The sequence below is a fragment of the Mobula birostris genome, chromosome 30 (assembly GCF_030028105.1).
Source record: "Mobula birostris isolate sMobBir1 chromosome 30, sMobBir1.hap1, whole genome shotgun sequence".
In the NCBI taxonomy this organism is placed as follows: domain Eukaryota; kingdom Metazoa; phylum Chordata; class Chondrichthyes; order Myliobatiformes; family Myliobatidae; genus Mobula; species Mobula birostris.
The window spans coordinates 20,828,116-20,846,096 of NC_092399.1; the positions used below are offsets into that span (position 1 = coordinate 20,828,116).

At 40.7% G+C, this 17,981-nt stretch overlaps 1 protein-coding gene across 1 annotated transcript in view; it reads right to left on the minus strand.

The window, feature by feature from the left end:
- The window catches only part of csmd2 (CUB and Sushi multiple domains 2), a 689,393-nt gene that overhangs the window by 325,842 nt on the left and 345,570 nt on the right, over positions 1 to 17,981 (minus strand). The window contains exon 22 of the mRNA XM_072247323.1: positions 2,597 to 2,788. Within this exon, the coding sequence (XP_072103424.1) occupies positions 2,597 to 2,788 (192 nt within the window). The remainder of the gene's footprint in view (positions 1 to 2,596; positions 2,789 to 17,981) is intronic.

The window sequence follows — 17,981 nt, forward strand, 5'->3', positions numbered from 1 at the left end:
AAAGGAATTAGAGATAAATGGTGTTTCGCATTTTATTTAAAAGCAGAATCTAAAAGAGAGCACAGACTTGAACCCAGCCAAACCCAATAGACCCACTCCAATGTACAATGTACATCACGGGCCCAATTCTCACTCAACTGACTCTATGATCAATTGAATGTTGGGCTGTCTAGGTTGTACAGCCTTGCATGATGGGATGATATATTTGAAAAGACGTGTGGATTGGTGAATTTCTCATCAGATGAGAACTTATGTTTAAATGTACACATTTTGCCTACTTAATAAGTTAGCAGAACTAGAGAAAATCTATACAACTCTTTTTTTGGACTTGAAACATCCTTGCACATACATTCACAGCTGGTAAGAAGAGAATTTAATACCAGCTAAGAAATGTGCCTGCTCTTACTTTCCATTCACTTATTATAACAAATACACGTCTGCTATCATTACCCAGACTGTTCTAGATGTGTCAGCAGCCCGACCAAAATGTTTGATTTAGCTGCCACCTTGGTCCAGAGCAATCAGAAAGGGACAGTAAATGCTGGCGCTGCCAGTGCCACCTACATCTTGTGGAGAGCAAAAGAAAATGGTGGTGGATCTGACAGGGCACTTGAATCAGGTTCTGTCACGTAACCATAACATGGTTTAAGAGGAGAAGCAGCACAGTCAAGTTACATTGCCTGGCACATTGGTCTTGAGGCAGTGAGAGATAACACCTCTGTATGTTGCAGGCATGTTATACAATATTTCAAGTGTGACTTTTGGAAATAGGCCTTCAAATTGAGCTCTAAATAGAGTCCGACAGCGTGGAAATAGACCCTTCAATCCGCCACGATCAGGCCAATCATTAAACACCTATTTACATTAATCCTACACTCACTGTATTTTTGTTCTTCCCTCAGTCCCATTCTGCCCAGATACATACTCATTGAAATTTAGAATGGCCAATTAACCCAGTGGTCCCCAACCTCCGGGCCGCGGACCGATACATTGCTGCGAAGAATGCAGTGGTGCAGCAGTACCCAGAACGCACTCAGCATATCTTTAAGGAAAAAAGCTGAAATAAACAAGCTAATTAATTAGATGCCGCCTGGCACGTAAATGTTGGCCCAGATCAGAGGTGATTGCCGATTGCGTGGCCTCAGATCTGGACTGACATTTACGTGCTGGGCGGCACCTAATTAATTAGCTTGTTTATTTTGGCGTTTTTCTTAAAGATGTGCTGGGTGCGGTCCGATTACTGCTGCACCACTGCATTCTTTGCCGCAATGTATCGGTCCACGGCCGGGAGGTTGGGGACCACTGAATTAACCTATTAACCTGCATGTCTTTAAGATCAAAACCAGGCTGTTAGAAATATGAGACAGCAGCTCTGCTAGTTGAACCACTCTGCAACTTGACCAATTAGTGGGTAAACAGTTAATGGTATTTATTTAAACCTATGACACACAGTTCAATCATTCTGAAATAGCTAAAGATTATCAATAATATTCAATACCCAAAAAGTGTGACTAATGCTTAGAACAATGTTCCAGGTATGTATCCGAAGGTGAATTCAAGTTGTGGGGCACACGGTAGCTTAGTGGTTAGCACAACGTTCTACAGTACAGGCGACCCAGGTTCAGTTTCCGCCACTGCCCATAAGGAGTTTGTACGTTATCCCTGTGACCACATGGGTTTCCTCCCTCAGTCCAAAAATACCCTGAGATTTGGCAAGGGTTAAATTGGGGAATTGCTGGGTGGTGTGACTCAAAGGGCCAGTTCTGTGCTTTATCTCAATAAATACATACATACATACATACATACATTTATGCAACTGGAGAGGAATATCAAGCTTAGATGAAAGAGTAATTCAATGAATCAATCTTTGTGCATCTAAAAGATTATAAAATTCAGAATTCCGAATTTAAGAACGTAACTAACTTCATAAGCTTACAGATACAACTAGGCAAATCAATATATCCAAAGCATGGAGGATTGGAAAACAAATTTCCTGAGTGAAGAAACTATTCCCTTCTAATTCAAGGTTCAAGGTACATTTATTATCAAGGTAAGTATGCAGCATACAACTCTGAGATTAGTCTGACAGGGAACAGGAAATGTATGATGTTCCATTGCACAGATTTGGACATAGGGTGGATTGGACATATAGCCTACACTTAGTTCAAAGCGGTAATAGAAGGCAGGAAATAATTAAAGTAGAGAGGGTTAGGCTATTTTTGGTTTCATTCATGTTTGATTCATGATTTGATACATGTCATTTAATTAGGATGTTATTAACAACGAACTTCACTAAAAGAGATCAAACACTTGATTTTCTCATTATGTATGTTACTCAGCTTCCTTTGTATTAACAATTAGCTAATAGGCACATTTTTTTTCAGCTGGTTCCCTTCAAGGCATTCGTGCTGAATTTTCATCAATTATTCCAACTCGTTAATTTTATTATTAGGTTAATCTTCTTAAAAATGAAGCAGCAGTAATTGAGAATAAAACACTTTAATGTTGCAATCCTTAGTTTTCAATTTCAGACCTATTGGCAAAAATCTGTTCGCAATAAAAAAGACTCCATGAAAAGACTGATAAAAATCAATACCTATACATGTTGGTGGATCAGGCTGCCAGAAGAATCTATTGTCAATCTGCACGCACACGATGGCTGCCTCTCCTTGCAGCACGTAGCCGGGATCACACTGAAATACAATGGAATCTTTAGGCTCCCTGCTGTCTCCACTTCGACTGCCATTCTGAGGAGATCCAGGGTCATTACATGATGTAGCTGTGGAAACTACAACAGGTTGTACTGGTTAAGACTTCAAGCCAAAATAACAGCAAACATATTGCAAATAATGCTTAACACACGTAACTATTAATTATAGCAAAGTTACACCACAACTTGTTGAACTTGACGACTGATTTTAAGGATATTATGGTGGTGCAGATAGTTTCAACTATTCTGAGATAGGCTGAAGTGCTTGTATCCTCTTTGGTTACCATTGCTCTGGAATGCAATTTATTAAATATTGAAATTAATGTGAAACAGCATTTTAAATTAGGAACATGAGCATTTTTCAACGGAGTTGTCATATGTAATTGTTTTTACAGTCTTATGGATGCCACTCGGAAGCCCATTGCTTTTTGCCCATCGGTACTTTCCATGAAGAAGATGGTGTAGGTCTGCTTTCTTGAACTGATACGTTTGTACAAGCAAGGGACTTTATTGTTTAGTGTCGAGTTTCAGAATATTGAATCAGTAGGACTGAGAAAAATACATAAGACACAGAAATCATATGGTGAGGAACTTAAGAGATGGCGAGCATGCAGGCTTTTTCTAACTGGGGTTTGGAAATTTCTAACAGGTGACTGAAATGTTTTATATTTGAAATACACCTTAAAACGGTTTTACTGTGTACGTTATCCTGTAGTGCTTTGCATGTGGCTATAAATTCTAGTGAACCCTGATTTCATTGCTTATTGTCTCACCATGAAATTAGTAGATGACAGGGATCTGATGCCATGGTCGCAATTGTGCAGGCATTACACACTTTAACATTTAACATTGGCATTCCTGACTCTCTTCCTTCAGAATTCACCCACAGTCCATTCAGGCCTGAAACTGGAGGCAAGGGATTTAGGATTTACTTTCCAAGGTTGACAATATTGTTTACTTCTGGGGCGGAGGGGAGGGGAATTACTTGACCCAGAACTTGATGGCGATGAGGTGATAATTGATTGCTATATTGATGCTGGCAGTTATGATGGGGAGGAGATGATGAGATCAGCCTGGCTCTGAGATTCAGAGGTGCTGGCACCAACATCTAGAGTGGAGCATTTGGGATGTCAGTATCATGATTAAAGTGCAGAGACTCTGGGTGGAACTAGGAACCAGAACGCTGGCAACAAAGGCTGAATACTGAGGTGCGGGTTGGTGCACATTGAGGGATAAACATTTGGTGGGTTGGGGGAGGCGTGGCTAGATATTTAAATTTATATCCAGAAGACCACAAGAACATAGGAGTAAGATTGGGCCATCTGGCACCTCAAGCCCACCCTACCATATGTTAAGATCATCAGTGATCTACCTCAGATCTGAACTACTCCTCTTCATATCCCACATTCAAGAATACATCTACCTCCACTTTAAATACTTTTAATAATCTAACCTCCCCAATGCTTCTGGGATGGGGAATTACAGAGACTCACTACTCTCTGTGAAAAGAAATTTCTCCATATCTATTTTGTGACCTGTCTCCTATTTTGTAACTAATACCTTTCTTCAAGACTCTTGCACTCGTGAACACATCTGAGTATCTATCATGTCATGAACCTTAATAATATATATGTTTCAACAAGAATACAAACACTAACTCTGTAACCTCTCCTGAGAGGATAACCCTTTCATCCCAGGAATTAGCCTGGTAAATCTGATTTAGACTGCCTCTGATGCCACTGTATTTTTGCTTTGGTAAGAAACCAAAATTATGTACAATTGGAATAAAACTTACATATTTTAAGCTCCAACTCCTTTGCAATAAAGACCAATATGCCACTTATCTTCTTAATTAAGAAGATAAGTTCTACGAGCTTATTTAATTTATACACAGAAAGACACACAGAACCCCTCCCCCTGTATTTCACTCATTGACAGTGTTTTTCCATTCGGACGTCAATTTCCCTTTTGATTCATCTTACCAAAGAGCACCATCTTCCCACATTAAACTTCATTTATCACATTTTTGACAACTTAATCAATCTATGTCCTGTTGCAGTCACAATACTCATAGTAACATGACTCATCTATTTTCATGTTGTATTAACAAACTTAGATATTTTTACTTATATGTCCTTTACTTTCTAGCTAGGTCATTAATATAGTCTATAACTAATGGCCAGGAACTAATCCCCAGTGTACTCCTTTGAACCCGAAATAAGATCCATTTATTCCAATTTTTCATTTTCTTCTATGTGATAACCAGTTCCAATACATTTTTCTCCATTTCATTTCAATCCATAAGATTTTTACCCACCAAATAGAGTCCAGTCTCATATTTTACTGGTAAGAACATGTTGTTATAGATGGACCCAACAAACTGGTGGGCATTCCTAAGGTCAGATTGCTCTGCAATCTTCTAAAAGGAATAACACACCAGGAAAAGCTTTTCTCGAGCATCTCTGACATGGATCCTGAGTTGGGCTCACATCAGGACATGTCCAATTGAGTTTCAATTGATATAATTCAACAAAGAGATGGTTACAAAAAAAAAGAGTTTATTATTTCAGCAGAGCTAAAATGTCGCCAGAGGGCGGCTTCTTCGGGCTCAACTGCAAAAACAGCTTAACTTTTTTAATGTCTCTTATTTGCTTTTCAAGGTGGATGGGGTTCTGTCGAAGTCCATGATCTATAGCTGCACTAAAACTACGGTTCTTTACCAAGATAGACAGCTCACTGCCCAGCTGTTTTTCGATATCCCAAAAACGCAGCCTGGAAGACACACACACAATTGAGGCGAGGTCCTGCGGCCCTGTGGACGGGCCGATTTCATGCCAGTGTCACCAACTGAGATACAGCAGGCGAAATGGAACATTGCAAACAGTGGATTGGCTGTTGCGGCCCTCTGTACTCGGGCAATCGCTCTTTCTTTCTCTCAATGGCAGGGGAGAGCTTGCTGCTGATGCTTGAGTCAGAGAACTCAGGATAAAAATGACGCGACAGACTTTAACATCGTAATCAGTGAGTTGTTTTGATTTGTTGGTCTCCCCTCTTGTTGTGGGAAGGGTAACACCTCCCTGTCCCTTGTTGGTGAGAGAGAGAGAGAGAGCCTGTGGCATTTCAAATTGTTGGGTGAATAATTAGTTTTTGTTGGACTGCAGATCATGGTCTCTCTTTGGGGTGCTTTGCTATTGCTTGCTTGGTGGATGGTTGGTGCTAATGCTTTCTGCTGAAGTAAGTGGGCATGGGGGAGGGGGAGGATTGATGCTTTTCTGCTAGTTGTGCGTGGGAGGGGAAGATGGGGCTTTGGAGTTCTAACATTTTACTGTCATTCATTCTTTGGGATATTGTTTTTCGTGGATGTCTGCAAAGGGTAATAATTTCAGGGTGTATACTCTATGCATTCTCTGATATTAAATGGAACCATTGAATCATTGGACAATTAGGCCAATTTCCGGTCACATAGGATTTATAATAAAAGAAACAATTAAATTTTTGGGCTATTGGTGATGTCAACTTTTTACTCTGCAATAATATTTTTCCTGAATTTGCATGACAATGTTGTTGGGTCAAGATGGTCAAGAATAGAACTTTTTGGGGGAAAAAATGTGTTTTCAAAAGGTAAGTTTTTACTGAAATTTGATACAATTTCTTTAATTGAATTTATTCTTTCCCCAGATTAATTCTGTTTTTGCTACACTGCATGCACAGTTTAGCACAGTTGTTGGTTCCTTCCAAGTCTGTTTTTGCCAGAGTCCCTGGTGGATGTTTAGCTTGTTTTTACAAGGAGGCCTCATGGGGAGATAAATTCCAGAACCACGGATGGTCCAACTTCCAGTTAATCAGCCACATCTGGCATACCTTTTGCAAGCACACCATTGTTGAGAACACAATACAACTGATTTTATACACAAATTTTTTGGTAAGGATGTTGTCCTACTCATCATCCCACTGTGAGCTTAATTACTGCTTTCCTTTGCTTTCTCCAGCTTTAAGCAAGACTGAGTTTGCAGCGAGAAAGCAATTTAAAGAATATTCAGATGGCAAACTTTAACTTTTAGTTTCATTACTGCAGAATCCGATGTAGTACCTCTCCAAGTCTGTGCTCCTGACGAATCGACCTCAGAAACTTCCTTCACATTTCCCTGCACAATAATGGCATGGCAGAAAGCTGCCTCTCAGTTCCAGAATCTCTGATTCAATTCTGACTGCATTGTTTTCATAGTCTCTTGGTGACTACCTGGGTTTCATCTGGGCATTTCTATTTCCCTCCACATCCCAAAGATGTACTGTTTGAAAGATTGGAAGGTTAATTGGGTGCATAAAATAACCTCAGTTGTAGGTGGATAGGAGAAGAATCAGGGCAGTTAATGAGCATGTGAGGGAGAAAATATAACAGGGAAATAAGACAGGCAATAAGAGTGTAGACACTAAACACCAAATGAACCTGTAAAAACAGGATAAATGAATAGCATTCAATGTTCCTCTGCATAGATGCTTGCTTCATTTCTGTGATTTTAAATTGACTTGGCCAAGAATAAATCAGGTTTATAATTATTTAAAGATTATATTATACCAGTTATTAAATTAAATCAGAAGGTGACTTTGACATGTTTTCTGCATCACAGGAAAATTTAAGGATTTTATTCCCCTTGCACCAGTTATTTTTAGCATCTTGGTATTTTGAACCATGCTGCCTAGACAAGCATGGTTATTTGACACTCTCAAGCCAAATTGGCCTTACTCTCGCCTACGAAGATTTGCAGGTAAGTGAGAAAGTTACCCAAATCCTCAGGCCAATAGCCACTACCCTCTTCTTTCCCCAAGACCCTCGGAAACTTGAGCCAAACCTGATACCTCTGCCTGCTAAATATCCTCTTCAACTGTGCAACCAGTTCCTCCTCTAAATCCTGAACTGCTTTCCTCCCACTTCCAGCCACAAGCGATGTTACCCCCCAGACCCTTTCTTTCCTCCTATTCACAGGCAATGTCTTCAGATCTTTCCATTACAGTGCAAAGAAAGGTTCCTTTTCTTACTATTCTGGTAGGTAACTGACTGCAAAGCCTGACTAGGCCTATGGCCAACCACCTGAGCTCAGCCTATGTTCAGGAGAACCAAGCAGATCAGTGTTCATCATTATTGGTCACAACTTCTTACATCATGAGCAATGATCCATGAGCCCTTGACTGTGAAATGGAATTTCTTGGTGAATGATTCTGATAGCCAAATTATCCCTTTATTGAATAATCTCCATTTTTCACCATAAAACTTAACCTTGATTTCTCGTACTATTGCCTACTAACACCCTCTGTGACAACAGTAAAACAAAGTTCTCCCAAGCTCTGTTGATGTCACTTTTTTTTATTCATTCACTTACGGGATGTGGGCATTGCCAGCTAAGCTGGCATTTATTGTCCATCCGTAGTTACCCTTGAGAAGGTGGTGATGAACTGCCTTCTTGAACCACTGCAGTCCCTGAGGTGTAGGTACACTCACAGTGCTGTTAGGGAGGGAATTCCATGAGTTTGACCCAGTGACAATGAAGGAATGGCGATAGGTTTCCAAGTCAGGATGGTGAGTAACTTGGAAAGGGACTTCCAAGTAGTGGTGTTCCCAGGTATCTGCTGTTCTTGTCCTTCTAGATGGCAGTGGCCGTGGGTCTGGAAGATGCTGCCTTAGGAACTTTGATGTGTTATTGCAGTGAATCTTGTGGATAGTACAAGTTAGTACACTGCTGCAACTGTTCGGCGATGCTGGAGGGATTGGATACTTGTAGAGGAGGTATTAATCAAATGGGCTGCCTTGTACTGGATGGTGTCAAGCTTCTTGAGTGTTGATGGAGCTGCACTCATCCAGGCAAGTGGCGAGTATTCCATTACACTCCTGACCTGAGCCTTGTAGGTGGTGGACAGGCTTTGGGGAGTCAGGAGGTGAGTTACAAACTGCAGAATTGCCAGCCTTTGACTTGCTCTGGTAGCCACCATGTTTATATAGCTAGACCAATTCAGTTTCCTGTCAATGGTAACGAACCACCCCCCCCCGCCCCCCCGGATGGTATAGTAGAGGATTCAGTAATGGTGATGCCACTGAATGTCAACGGGCGATGGTTAGGGCCTCTCTTGTTGGAGATGGTCACTGCCTGGCTCTTGCATAGCTCGAAAGTTACTTGCCGCTTGTCAGCCCATGCTTGGATATTGTCCAGGTCCTGTTGCATTTGCATATGAATGGCTTCACTATCTGAGGAGTCATGTAGAGTAAACTGCAGGGACTATTGTTTAAATTTTCCATGAGGCTTTGTTAGGAAAATCTCTTATAGAAAGTTAAAAATTTGACCTCTGAACGTGCAAAGTCATTGTAGTCCAATTTCATTTTCCGCCCACCGTTGGCATCACTGAACCCAAATGTATTACTGGAATGGTTCAGTAGCTCTTACACATTTAACTTTGTCTATTCCTCAGGTTCAGGTAAATGTGCCTGTTTAAAGTCATTCAGGCACAGGTTCAAGCTCAGGGCTGTGTTCATGAAAAAACTTTGGTCAGGTAGCAAGAACCTTCACCAGCTGGTTTTCACTTAACATTCGGTAGAAGGTTGCTGAAAACAAATGATTCTCAGCAACAGAGTTAATGCTGGTCATCTAAGCAGGAACCAATCCTTATAGGTAAAATGTATTTTTTTTTACATTGTATAGTAATTTAGTTTTCAGTGCCTAAATGTGAATCATTCCAAAATCCTTTGCTTTCATTGGCAGGGTAGAGAATGCATAGGTCACAGATTACACCCTGTTCTTCGAACCATCCTCTTTAAAGTATTGGATCATGGAATATGAGTTTTTAATTTGTATTTGTGTTTGCAAACTCAAAAAAAAATCCACACATCTGAATAATATTTTCAAAAATCATTGACAGCCAATAAAATAAGATTGGGGGCCAACAAACTCTCAAGACATATCTATAGCCAGGCTTCTCAGTGTCACTTAGGGAGCCTGTGTTACACAAGTTCCTGCCAAGAAAATCGCGTCTAGCCTCCTGGAGAAAAACCATAACTGGGTTTGTAACAGATAGCAATAGGCTTTGAGGTCTGGTGAATAGTCAGACTGGACATCTTGTTGGTCAGCAGAAATTCTGAGCCAATGCTATTTTATGGTGTGTTACTTCTTAAAATATAGATACAGTATCAATTTTTGAAGGAAGATGGGGTGGGCTAATGCACTTTAGAAGACAGAAAATTAAAGGGCTTCAATGCAAAAGGCAAAAGGACATTCCAATTCTATGTTTTTGTCCAGTTTAACCTTGGATTTTTTTTGCATTGAAATTGCTCACACAAATAAATAAGACCCTAAGACAAAAAGATATTGGAGCATTAGACTATTGGGCACATCGTATCTGCTCTGCATTCAGTCATGACTGATTTATTATCCCTTTCAATCCCATTCTCCTGCTATCACCCCATAACCTTTCACACCCTGATTAATCAAGAACCTATCAGTCTCCACTAAATATACAAAATGCCTTGCTCTCCACAGCCATCTGTGGCAATGAATTCCACAGATTTATCACCCTCTGGTGAAAGAATTCTTTCTCATCTCTGTTTTAAATGAATATCCCTCTATTCTGAACCTGTGACCTCTGGAAATATTCTCTCCACATCCACTCTCCCTAAGCATTTCAGGATTCAATAGGTTTCATTTCATTCTTCTAAACTCCAGTGAGTACAGGCCTAGAGCCTTCAGATGCTCGTCGTATGTTACAAATTTCATGCCTTGATTCACTCTCGTGAACCTCCTCTAGACTCTCTCCAATGACAATAGTTATTTTCTTAGACAAGGGGCCTAAAACGGCTCATGGTACTCTAACTGCAGTCTAACCAATGCCTTATAAAGCCTCAGCATTACATCCTTTTATATTGTAGTCCTCTTGAAATAAGTGGTAACATTACATTTGCCTTCCTTACCACTGACTCAACCACCAAATTAACCTTTAAGGAATCATGCACAAGAATTCACAAGCCTCTCTGCACCTATGATTTTTTAAATTTTCTGCCCCTTTAGAAAATCATAAAGGCTTTGATTCCTTCTACTAAAGTGCATGACTTTGCTACATGATATTCCACCTGCTACTTTTTGCTCATTCTCCCAATCTGTGTAAATCCTCTACAGACTTCCTGCTTCCTGAACACCATCTGCCCTTCCACAAATCTGGCTATACAGCCATCAATTCTATCACTCAGATCATTGACATATAACATGAAAAGAAGTGGTACATGACTAAACTCTGCAGCACACTAGTATTCACTGGCAGCCAACCAGACAAGACTCCTTTTATTCCCACTCTTTGCCTCCTGCCAGTCAGCCAATCCTCTATCCATGCTCGTACCTCTTCCGTAATATCATGGGCTTTTATCTTGTTAAGCAGCTTCATATACAGAAACGTGTCTATCCTGCTTGTTATTTCCTCAAAGAATTCCAACAGATTTGTCAGGCAAGATTTTCCCTTAAGCCAAGCATACTGACTTTGGCCTTTTTTTTTTATCATGCTTCTCCAAGTACCCCGAAACCACATCCTTAACAATCGATTCTAACATCTTCCCAACCACTGAAGTTAGACTGATTAGCCTATAATTTCCTTTTTTCTGCCTCTCTCCCTTCTTGAAGAGTGGAGTGACATTTGCAATCTTCCATTCCTTCAGAACCATGCCAAAATCAATTGATTCTTGAAAGATCATTACTATTGCCTCCAAAATCTCTTTATCTATCTCTTTCAGAATGCTGGTATGTATCTAGTTCAGGTAAGTCACCTACCTTCAGACCTTTCAGTCTCCCAAGCATCTTCTCCTTAGTAACAAAAAACTACACTCTCATCTGCCCACTGACACTCTTGAATTTCTGGAATTCTGCTAGTGAAGACTGATGCAAAATACTTACTATGTTTGTCTGACATTTCTTTATACCAATTACTACCTCTCCAGTGTCATTTTCCAGCTGTCTGATATCTACTTTTCCTACTCTTTTACTCTTTATATATCTATAAAAACTTTTTGCATCCTCTTTGATATTATTGCTTTGTTTATCTTCATATTTCATCTGTTCCCTCTTTATAGTTTTTTTTTTTGTTACCTTCTGTTGGCTTTTAGAAACTTCCCAATCCTTTAACTTCCCATTATTTTTTTTCCTATATTATGCGGCCTCTCTTTTGCTTTCATGCTGTCTTTGACTTCCCGTATCAGATGCGGTTGCCTCATCTTCCCATTAGAATAATTCTTCTTTGGGACCTTCTGAATTATTCACAGAAACTCCATCAATGCTAGTGTCTGCTTCCGATCAACTTTGGTCAGCTCCTCTCTCATGCCTCTGTAATACGTTGTTGTAGGGATTGTTGCAGGGATTAATGACATTCGTCGTTAAGACGAGCCCAATTCTTCATGACCTCATGGACCATAGGATCTATAGGGTTTTCATGGAAAGAGATGGAAGTAGATTGCCAGGCCTTTCTTCCACACAGATATTGCCGCTGCCCAGGTTGGGACCCGGCTGGGTTTGAACTCAGGACCATCTGCCTTGAAGTCCAGTGCTGATGCCACTACACCACCAGCTGGCCTGTAATTCCCTTTACTCCACAGTAATACTGATTCATCTGACTTTATCTTCTCTTTCTCAAACTGCAGGGTGAATTCAATCATATTATGACCACTGTTCCGAACAGTTCCTTTACCTTAATCACCATAATAAAATCTGGTTCATTGCACAACACCTAACTCAGAATTGCCTTTCTCCTAGTGGGCTCAACTACAAGCTGCTCTAAAAAGCCATCTACGAGTATTCATAGGCATTCTACAAGTTCCATCTCTTGGGATCCAGCACCAACCTGATTTTCTCAATCTACCTGCATATCGAAATCACCCATGACTATCGTAACATTGCCCTTTTTACTTGCCATTTCTATCTCATATTGTAATTTGTACCCCATATCCTGGCTCCTCTTCGGAGGCTTGTATATAACTCCCATCAGGTTCTTCTTACCCTTGCAGTTTTTCAAATCTACCTACAGGATTCTATATCTTACGATCCTACGTCACACCTTCCCAAAGTTTTGATTTAATTTTTTGCCAACAGTGACATCCCACCCATTCTGCCTACTTGCCTGTACCTTTGATACAATGTGTAGATTTGGATGTTAAGCTCTCAACTATGATCTTCTTTCAAACACAAATCAGAGGTACCCACATATCTACCAATTTCAGACTGCCCAACAAGATCATCTACCATATTCTGTATACCATGTGCATTAATACATAACACCTTCAGTCTTGTTGGACCATTTTTAATTTTGCCCTTATGTTACACTATGTTGCTGTGCAATTTTGGCCTGTCATCTGCCAGTCCTTCCTTACAATTTCACTAAACACTGCAACAACTTGTATACCAACTGCCCCATCCTCAGCCCGATCACTCTGGTTCCCATCCCCCTGCCAAATCAGTTTATACCCTCCCCAACAGTTCTAAAAAATCTGCCCACAAGGATATTGGTGCCCCTCGGGCTCAGGCATAACCCTTCCTTTTTTGTATGGGTTATACCTTCCCCGGAAGAGGTCCCAATGATCTAGAAATCTGAAACACTACCCCTTGCACCAATTCCTCAGCCACACATTCATCTGCCAAAGCATCCTATTCTTACTCTCATTGTCACCCAGATTCCTACCCTGGAAGCCCAACTTTTCAGCTTTCTACCAAACACCCAATATTCTCTCTTCAGGACCTCCTCCCTTTTCCTACCCATGCTGTTGCTACCAATATATACCACAGCTTCCAACTGCTCACTCTCCCCCCTTTGAATACTGTGGACCTGATCTGAGACATCCCTGACCCTGGCACTGGGAGGCAACATACCATCTGGGTGTCTCTTTCACATTCACAGAATCTCCTGTCTGCTCTTCTAACTATAGAGTCCCCTGTCAGTACTGCGCTCATCTTCTCCCTGCTCTCCTTTTGAATTTCAGTGCCAGAGACCTGACTGCTGTAGCTTTCCTCTATTAGTTCATTGCCCCCAACTGTATCTAAGTGGTATACCTGTTGTTGAGGGGAATGATCATAAGGGTACTCTGCACTAGCTGCCTATCCTCTTTCCGTTACCTGACAATCACCCAGTTTACCTGTGTCCTACACCTTGGGTGTAACTACCTCCCTGTATGGCCTGTTGATCAACCCCTCAGCCTCCTGAATAATCTGGACTTCATCCACTCCAGCTCCAATTCCTTAACATGAAAGAGGCTGCAGCTGGAAGTGCTTCTTGCGGGGGTAGTTGTCAGGGATACTGGATGTCTCCCTGTCTTCCCACATCCCACAAGAGCAGCATTCCATTATCCTGTCAAGAAAAAAATAAATGACCAAATAAATCTACCTAGAGCCCTTGTCGCTCCTCGCCGAAGCCTTAATGAGCTAAAGCCTGAGCTCCCCTCTCTAACATTGGTCCACTCACACAATGGTCACTCTGCTTAAAATTAATTCCTTTTTATTGGCACTTGACAAGTACTTAATTATGCATAATCCAACATCATTGTGGTGCACAGAATGCAATCAAATGTTTCCTCAGAAACAGTGGCACACAGAATGCCCTGACCACTCCACCCTCCCCACTTGCTCTTTTTTGAACTCTCTCTGTTGCTATGCAATCCAATGTCCCCTCCGGAACTGTGGCTAGCAGAATGTCCTGAACACCATGCTCACTTCTTTTGAAATCTCCCTCTCACTACATACACTCCAACATCTCCGAATGATGCAGATACATGTGCCTAGAAATTGGCCTCTGAAGGCATATTCAACTGAAATCCCTCAGGTATCCTAAACAAGTTCTGAGTTCAGTCCATTGAAATAATACTCTACAAGGACAATGCTTTGTGATGTGTCCACAGCAGATTTTTGTTGCAGGCATTTGCATGGGTAAGAAGTTTGCAGTGAGGCATTGAGGTTAAGATTGAGCGAGAGGCTTGTTTGGAAGATGATCAGCCTTTAGTCAGATGATGTGGGACTCAAAAGATCTTCTGCCTGATGATACATGCATCATATTTTAATCTAAGTAAGATTGGTCTTGGGTGGCAGGGTGGAAATACATCTCTACCAAAGGAGGTATAAAGTACTTCGTCCCTCTGCTAGCCTGCAAGTCACCCTTGGGCAAGGTGTAGCACCTGCTTAGCATGTCGTATGAGCAACTGGTGCATATCACAAATCTAAGCTATGCAACGACTGATGTCAGGCAGACAATCTCTGAAAAGTATTGGTAACGGTTGGGGGGGTCACCCACCTTGTAAAGACACTATTCACAGCTCTACACACTGTCCTTACACACCTGGAGAGAAGGGATACTTATGTGAGAATGCTGTTCTTGGACTACAGTTCAGCATTCAACATCATAACTCCCTCCAGGCTTGACAAGAAGCTCAGAGGTCTCGGCCTTCACACTGCTTTGTGCAGCTGGATCCTGGATTTCATGTCAGATCGCCGGCAGGTGGTAAGAGTGGGCTCCCTCACCTCTGCCCCTCTAACCCTCAACACAGGAGACCCCTCAGGGTTGTGTTCTTAGCCCCCTCCTTTATTCTCTGTATACCCATGACTGTGTTGCCACCCACAGCTCCAATCTGCTAATTAAATTTGTAGATGATACTACGTTGATTGGCTTTATCTCAAATAATAACGAGGCAGCCGTCAGAGAAGAAGTCATCACCCTAACAGTGTGGTGTCAAGAAAACAACCTCTCCCTCAATGTCACAAAAACAAAGGAGCTGATTGTGGACTACAGCAGGAACTGAGACAGGTTTACCCCTATTGACATCAATAGATCTGGAGTTGTGAGAGTGAACAGCTTTAAGTTCCTTGGTATACACATCACCGAGGACCTCACTTGGTCTGTACATACCAGCTGTGTGGTGAAAAAAGCACAACAGAGTCTCTTTCACCTCAGACGGTTGAAGAAGTTCAGTATGAGTCCCCAAATCCAAATCCTACAGGGGTACAATTGAGAACATCCTAACTGACTGTATCACTGCCTGGTATGGGAACTGTACTTCCCTCAAACACAGTTCTCTGCAGAGAGTGGTGCAGACAGTCCAGGGCATCTGTGGATGTGAGTGAACTTCCCACTACTCAGGACATTTACAGCAACAGGTGCATAAAAAGAGCCCGAAGGATCATTGGGGACCCAAGTCATCCCAACCACAAACTGCTCCAGTTGCTAACATTCAGGAAATGGTACCACTGCATTAAAGCCAGGACCAACAGGCTCTGGGACAGCTTTTCCACCAGGCCATCAGACTGATTAATTCACACTGTCATAATTGTATTTCTAAGCATGTTAACAGTTCTGTTGTATATCTTACCGTACATACTATTTATTACAAATTACTACAATTTGGACATTGCACATTCAGACAGAAATGTAATGTAAAGATTCTTTCTCCTTATGTATATGAAGGATGTATGAAATAATGCCAATTCAATGGCAAATCACTTCTGTAGAAGAATTTGCTGAGGACAATCATGATCACCTACGTCATACGACATGGCACATGACAAATAAAGGAAGAAAGGTTGATCTACTTTAACTGGCAGAGAAGCTTAGTCTTATGAAATCTCATCCTGCAAAACGCTGTCATAGAATCCTACAAAACAGAAACAGGGCCTATTCATGCTGACCATCTATTTTCCACCCGCACTACTCCCATTTACCAGCAAATTTATTTTACACAAGGTCAAAATATGCATCATACCCCATTTGCTGTCTCTGCAGAACTATAGTTACCTCTGTATGTTAGCAGTTTATATGCTCAGAGGATCCGAACAATCCCAATGATCTTGGTCACTCATGCACAAAAGGTCTGTGAATATATTCCTTCATGTAGCATAAAGAAAGCATGCAAGATGAAAGAATTTCTCTGCCCTGATCAGTGCTTTATTGGACCTTCTACTGTGAGTGACACCTCAGTAAAAAAATCAGTTTTGCCAAGCAGACTCCCTTGATTATAGATATTGCTCCTGCAAAAGTAATACTTCAGCTCCAAAGAAACAGAAAGGTGCACTATGCTTCCAAATGGCAGAATGGAGCACCTTTTACAATATCACAATACTCTCTTTTGACATACTCAAAAATGAAGCGCTCTTTCAGCATCACTGAATCCCTGGACTACAGATATGTGCTCTTTCATAAAAAGGTGCATCAATTCAGATTAAACTGTATTTCATCTCTCATGTTTCAATTCAAAAGTTATTCATTTTGTGTTTCCCTTGAGACTTACTTAGGCAAATTCAGGTTGAAATGAATAGACACAATTGTGCTCAATGAAATTTGGAATAGAATAGGTGAGGAAAATTAAATCCTCTTAAATTTCTGTCATTCTTTTGATTTCATAATCCTTTCTGTGCCCGGGCATGAGCTACAACTTTTAAATAATTATACAGATTCTAACTATAGGTTCAGATACAAATAAAAAAGAGCTTTCTTCGAAAGTGCGGTACTGTAATTAATTTATTCTTTTGGTAATCATATAAATTAAATACTTCTGACAAACGCAAGTATTTGTTAATGCATTCCACCTACCTATATTCTAATCCACTGCACTAGCAAGTTAATATTTCTCAGAATATTAAATTATTGCTACACTGTAAAATTAGGTTATCCAGCTCAAGCACAAGGACATTACCATAATTATCAGTTCTTCCATGAGGGCTTGCAAAACACTGAATAAAATAATAACCATATATTCATTGCAACTCCACTTCAGAAACTCTGTATCTTGAAATTTAATTTTAAACATAGTTGGTGAGCAGCAAGTGGCTACTTGTGTATGTAGTCACGATGCTAAAGCTTGCTTTTCAAGAAGAAAATCATAAGTAGTATCAGCTGGGAAATCTAAAATTGATTGCTCTTGAGAAATTGATGATTGACTGTTTTCTGAAATCACTACAGCCTGAGCTACAGATAAATGGTCAGTTGAGAATCTTTAAAGAACGAGCTAACCCAGTGAGATTGGTATTTGGAGCAAAATATATGTTAGAGAAACTCAGTTTATACTGTGGAGGTAAATAGACAGTCAACATTTCAAGTCAAGAGCCTTTACCTGTATTGGTAAAAGACAGGTCCAGATGAAACATTTTGACTCAAAACATTAAATGTCTCTTCCTCTCCACAGATACTGCTTAATCCGTTGAACTCCTTCTGAAGTTTGTTTGTTGCTCTAGGTTTCATCATCTGCAGTTTATTTGTTGTCTCAGCATTTTGTTGGATT